At 45.9% G+C, this 6,580-nt stretch overlaps 1 protein-coding gene across 1 annotated transcript in view; it reads left to right on the forward strand.

The window, feature by feature from the left end:
- OIT3 (oncoprotein induced transcript 3) overlaps window positions 1-4,065 on the forward strand; it is a 28,036-nt gene extending 23,971 nt beyond the window's left edge. Inside the window, exons 8-9 of the mRNA XM_034775888.1 lie at window positions 1,199-1,298; window positions 3,075-4,065. Coding sequence (XP_034631779.1) covers window positions 1,199-1,298; window positions 3,075-3,257 — 283 coding nt within the window. The 3' untranslated portion in view covers window positions 3,258-4,065. The remainder of the gene's footprint in view (window positions 1-1,198; window positions 1,299-3,074) is intronic.
- Window positions 4,066-6,580: the final 2,515 nt, after the last annotated feature.

The following is a 6,580-nucleotide window of genomic DNA, read 5'->3' on the forward strand; positions in this document are numbered from 1 at the left end:
TGTGGAAGAGGACATGCTGTGTTGTAATTCAGCAGAGTAGAATTTGTGCCTTTTTAAATTGGCAGGGCATAGTAATAATCAACAAGAACTTCTATTAAATAAAAACCATTACATTTTTCTTTTTGTTAGTTCTATATCTAGCTTTAAACTGTTATATAGTTCAGGCTCCAAAGTTAAGTTCTGTAAAAACAATTAACCATTCTCCTGTAGTGTTCATAGAAATATAGGGCTGGAAGGGACCTCGAGAGGTCTTCTAGTCCAGCCCCCAGGCCTGAGGCAGGACCAAGTATGCCTACACTGTCCCTGAGCAGTTTTTGTCTAACCTGTTCTTAAAAGCCTCCCATCACAGGGGTGGTATTCCACAACCTCCCTCGGAAGCCTATTCCAGTACTTAACTATCCTTATAGTTAGAAAGGTTTTCCTAATATCTAACCTCAATCCCCCTTGCAACAGATTCAGCTTATTACTTCTTGTCCTGCCTTCAGTGGACATGGAGAACAATTGATTACCATTCTCTTTGTAACAGCCCTTAGCATATTTGAATACTGTTATCAGGTCCCCTTTCTGTCTTCCTGTGACCCTAATACAAACATATTGTCCTAGAGCATGAGATGCTGAATGTGAAATTGGCTAGACATGGAGAAGTTGATCAGTGTAGTTTCACAGGCTAAGCTGAAGAAATGCAAGAAGTAAACAAAAGCATAAATGGTGAAAAGTACATTAGATTTGAAAAATGCTTTGTTTTTAATGATCTAAGAAATTTTAGTAACACAGATAAGGACATTTTCTTTTAAAGTAAATGATTTTTATCTTCTCAGTGTCCCTTTAATTATGACATTATATTTTTTTAAATAATTCAGCAAATATCTGAATCTGTACATCTCTACTGATCGCTGCATACTCTGGTTCCCAGAAAGGTGAACTGAGGATAAACTTGATTGCAATTCTCTGGCAGATGTTCTGGTTGTGGGTGTGCGCAGCATTATTAGTTGTGTGCATTCTGCCAGTTCCCTTTGCTGCAGAGCTGTGCTGGAGATGCTATCAGTCACCACTGTTGTTTTTCCTCTTCATTCTTGAACATTCTGCGGTGGCCAAAGACAAAGTAATATGGATGGTAACTAGGTGACTAAATAGGTTGGGATACTTTTTTTTCCACCTCTGTGAAAGCTATTAAAGCTTCTCCCTCTGCTTTCTTCAGCTGTGTTTCTGATGACTCCGTGAAACAATACACGTCAAAGGATCATCTTGCTAAGCACTTCCAGGTCCCTGTGTTCAAGTTTGTGGGTAAAGACAACAAGGTGAGCTCAAAACAAAATTACTTCTCAGGCAGACATTAAACCAGCCCCTAACTGGCTTGGGAGACTGTCCATGTGGGGGGCGACTAGTGGGAGGGACACAAAGGGGGCACCAGCTAAAGGGGGGCACGTCCCCGCCCCCTCACATGACTCTTCCCCGCCCCGCTCCCCAGGTGACCCCCCACACGTGACTCATCCCCACCCCCAGCCCAGGGGCTCTGCGTTCTCCCCGTCCTCCCACGTTTCCTGGCCGGGGGGGGGGGGTCTGCTCCAGTCCTCCTAGCATGTGTGGAGCCATGCACTAATGCACTCTCCCAGGCAGCCTCTGGCCACGCTGCTTGCCTGGGATGCTGCCTGGTGCAGCATGCAGCAGCCACACTCTTCCAGGCGGCCTCCGGCTGCTTGCCTGGGACGCTGCCCCGTGCGGCACGCAGCAGCTGCACTCTTCCAGGCAGCCTCCGGCCATGCTGCCTGCCTGGCAAGCAGCATGGCCAGAGGCTGTCTGGGAGAGTGCAAACACTGCATGCCACACCAGGCAGCATGGCCGGAAAAGGAGAGGCTCTGGCCCTGCACCTTCATCTCCCTGGCTGCCAGCCTTGCCCCACCCCGGCGTTTTGAGGAGGGTCATGTGACCTTTTGCCCCACCACCACCACAGGTCGCCATTGCATGGGGCTGATTCTTTGTGCATGTAGTATTACAGTAGTAGTAGAGAGTCAGGGATAGGAATTGTCATACCAGAACAGATTGATGGTCTGCCTAATCTAGTATGTTGTTTCTTTTAAGAGCCTAGAAGATCAAGTGCTTTTAGAGGAAAGTGGGGGGTCGGGGGAAGCCTTGACAGTGATGCAATACCATGGCTCAATTTCTTCCTAACAGCAGAAAGCACTTAGCTTAGGCCTGAAGCATGAGGATTCATAGCTCCTATAATTGTTGTCCTGCCTAGTGTAGTATAACTGCAGATTCTGTTCTATCTTATTCTTGTGTCTACACCTGTTTGAATTTCATTAAGCTGTTCTTGGCAGTATCAGGTTCAAAATTCAACCTTACCTGCACGCACAAAAATGCAGGACGTCCTGCTCACTACTCAGAGGGACTCTACCATCCTCTCCTATCATCTGGGGCACAGGGAGCTGCCATTCTATCACTCCATTTTCCTCACTGTCTAGAAATGACAGCTGCTACTCACATCCTCCTTCCATGATCCCCCACGGTCTCCTGTCCCCCTCACTCTACACTGACCTGTTTGCCTTCCGTATCCCCTCACAATCTTCTACTCCTCACATTTTCCCTCCCAGCTCATGCCACATTCCACTGCACTCTCTCCCTCTGCCTTATGCTCCCCCCAGTCCCCTGATTCCTCATAATTTCCTGTTCTGTTTCCTGACAAAGTCTCCCTTATGTGTATTGCCCCTTCAGTTTCATTCCCAGCACCTCCACATTCTTTCCCCTGCCTGCCCCTTACATAGTGACTAAAGGGGCCACCATCTTCTCTGAGCTCAGTTAGGCAACAGAGTCACTGGAAACAACAAGTAGGGCAGCCATTTTTGCTGGGAGCAGCCTCATTTTCTCCTCTAAAGGTTAAAGGGACATGGCAGTGAGGGCTGCCTGTGGCGTCAGTCCCTTTAATAAAGGGAGATGGTGTCCATCTTGGATAAGGACAATATTTTGCAAGTTTGGGATGGATGGGAATATTGTGAGAGCTGGCAGCACTGCTTAAGTGAAAGCCAGCACCATGGTTCTTCACACTGCCTTCTCCCTGCCTTTTCACTATCCTGCAGGAAGTATTCTTGCACTGCCGCATCCTTGTGTGTGGCGTGCTGGACGAGAGGTCTCGCTGTGCCCAGGGGTGTCGGAGACGAATGCGCAGGTCAGCTGGGATGGAGGAAGAGGAGGAGGAAACCAGTCACATGGCAAACCATATCCTGACAGGTGGCCCCATTAGAATCGACATGGATGAGTAGCACTGTCTCACCATCACAGTGTACTACCCAAGAACCTGCCCTCCCTCCCTACTGAGGTTTTGTCGCATGGGTTTTGATGATGCAAAAAAGGTGTTTGGTAAATCCCTGCATGAGCCTATTATCTTGTTTCATAACAGCCTGACGGTTATTTACTTTTGTGAAGCTATATTAGACACAAGAGGCAGCCCCTCCATATGTAATCTGATCAGCTGTGTAATACAGCTGTGCCTGCATTCCTGTCAATTAAAGGGAGACATTTCAGTTATAGGCCCAAAATGTTATCTGCCTTCATTTTTCTGATCTCCGTTTGCAAACTTCACAATGTTTAAACACATTTTGAACCAGGTCGCTAATGCTTTATTTTCCAAGGACAATACAAACAGTGCCAGGAGCCGACACACATACTGAACAACTCCTGTGATAAGGCTGTGTGTGCAGTGAGTAGGTGGAGAGTGTGACATCAAGGTTCTGAAGGGTGGTTAATAAAATACATATAAATATATATCTCAAATATGCAGACTCCTTGAAGCTGTAAAAGAACAATAATATGCATCTAAAGCTCAGAATTGTTGCAGGCAAATGTGCATATTTTAAAATAATGATTTCATAAAATTAGTTTTATATTTTCCTCTGACAATTACATACATTTTTTACAATATGTTTCTCTCTATTTAGTGTATCATTTCTTCATCTCTCTTCCCCCTAATCCTGTCCCACTGCCCCACTAATTTGGTGATATGTGGTGCATTTTGTAAGTGGTGTGACACCTTAATTGTAAAAAAATTAAAAATCTCAAAACTAATACGAACTGTGATGCTGTGATCTTCTGTGACTTGGATGTTCTAATGCATTAACCTAGAACAGTATAGAGGTGTTAATGAAATGCATAGTAAGAACAATTGATGGAAACACTCCATAGATAGCATTAAACATAGAGGATCAGGTTCAAAAGCCCCATCAGGCCTGGTTACTGCAGAAACTCTCAGAAAGTTCTTAAAGACATTGTGAGGTTAAGCACTATCTTGGCAGAGGAAGACTAGCAGGAGAGTTTGCTCCAGTGGATATTGAATATTGGATACTGATACCTGTCTGAGATTCATTTGGAGTACAAAGCACCAGCACAGAGGGAGGTATAATGCCAAAGCCAGCCTGAACTAGTCCATGCGGCTCCATGCAGCCAAAGACTAGTGACTTTGGGTGAAGAGATTTCCTAGGTAAGAAGTACAATGCAGAGGCAGCAGTAAGGGTCAGCAAGTGTACAGAAAGTAGGGACAGAGCCCAAGAGTGAGAGAGGAGGGAGCTACTGGGCTTGACTTTGTATTCATGGGGTTTTCTGCAAATGAAATTCCTTTTGTGTAGTTCTGGCCAGCACTGTTCAAGGTAAACAAGACTTGTGTACATTTGTAAATAAATAAATTGCACTAGAAAATCCCCTGAGTCTGTATCACCAACTTTTCTTCCAATTGGAAACTGTCCAAAGTCCAAAATCTGTTACCACTTGCAAATGGGATTACAACTCATATCTGCAGTATTCAGTTTCAGAGCTTTATTTCCTCCAGCAACCAGACTCAGAATACAAATCAGAGTTTACCATTATTGATTTATTTGGTAGCTCTGATTTTTAAAAAATGGCTTTTAGCCTGTCTTTATGAAGAGAGAGAGAGAGTCTGTGTTGGAAGAAGAGTAATAATGGAAAAATTGCTGGTAAAATAATATGAATAAGTGGAGACACTATTGTTTTGATGTCTTATCTAACCACTATGAAATAAAAAAAATGGAAATGTAACATACTGTATTACCATGCAGCCATTGTGCAAATTTACCCTACACTGCTCAGCCATCCCCCCACAGAGTCCTGACCTGAATTGCTCACTGCTAGTCCAATTCTAAACTTCTGTTGTGCTCACTCACAACTGGGAGGGTTTTTGATGTCCAGGATTGGAGCTGAACTAACTCATTTTCACATATGTCATACAGTAAGAGAGTCTGAACCCAGATTTCCAGGAATAAAAGGCTAATTCATTAAATCACTGTACCAGTCAGCCCTACTATTATGATTTCAATGAACATACAGGGCAGGGATCGGCAACCTTTGGCACGCGGCCCACCCGGGTAAGCCCCCTGGCGGGCTGGGCCAGTTTGTTTACCTGCCGCGTCCACAGGTTCTGCCGATTGCCATCCCAGGCCAATGGGGGCTGCGGGAAGCGGCATGGGCCGAGGGATGTACTGGCTGCCGCTTCCTGCGGCCCCCCCATTGGACTGGAGCGGCAAAACGCAGCCAGTGGGAGCCGCGATCGGCCGAACCTGCAGACGTAGCAGGTAAACAAACTGGCCTGGCCTGCCAAGGGGCTTACCTGATGCAGGGGATCCCATAGAAAGCTGTAACAGGCTGGCCTGCTCCTTTAAAGATCAGGAGGCCTGGAGCCAGTCAGCCCTGTTGAATTAGTCCTGCCCTGCTACACCTGTGTAGGATGTGGGACTTAAGTGGAGGAAAGCCCAGCTGTGAAGGGCTGTTTAGGGAGAAGAACAAAACAGTTCTATCCTGGGGTAAGAAGCTTGGCCAGAAACTGCCTGAGGAGTGTGGCTGTCCAGAGCCCTTTGCAGGAGGATGGGCCTGGATTTTACTGGTGAGTGGCTCAGAGCCCAGGTGCCTGTTAGTGAGTATTGAAACAGGCTGTGGCAACTGGGACTTTAAGGAAGGAGCTGGCTGCTGGGTGAAGATTCCTTTGTTTTGTGCTTTTGTTGTCCTTTCTCTAAAGCACTCTGTTACCCTGGGAGGGGTTAAACCCTCAAATGCTGTTTGTCTGGAGGTCCAAGTCATCGCCCTGGCCAGGGTGAGCTGAAGAGCGTGGTGGGGAAGCTGGGGCAGAATAGCTGCAGTGCCTCACTATACTGTGAGAAGGGTCCTCTGAGATGCTGAGTCTTGTACAGAAGCATTTTAACTGGAGGGAAGACACCACCTGGATCATTTGTAAACAAGAACTGTAAGTACTTCAACCCATATAAAAAGCTGGGAGGAGGCAGCTTGAGGGGAGCACAGGGTCTCTCCCTTCATGCATTAGTTGGGGGTGAGAGCAAAGATGATGCAAGTTTAGTATGTTGAACGGTAGTGAACACTGATTAATCTCAGTTCACCTCAATCTAAACAGCCAGAATGGCTGTATTTCAGTGACTCACCAGTGATCTCTGGCTAGGCTGTCGAACTCTAAGTTGCTTATTTCATGTAGCACGTGTGTCTACTCCAACGTAGTCTTGTTTGGTTCTTTTCATAAGACATTTCAAAAGCTTCATCCAAAAATAATTAAGGTTTTTTTCTTGTTGTT

This window comes from Trachemys scripta, chromosome 7 (assembly GCF_013100865.1).
Source record: "Trachemys scripta elegans isolate TJP31775 chromosome 7, CAS_Tse_1.0, whole genome shotgun sequence".
In the NCBI taxonomy this organism is placed as follows: domain Eukaryota; kingdom Metazoa; phylum Chordata; order Testudines; family Emydidae; genus Trachemys; species Trachemys scripta.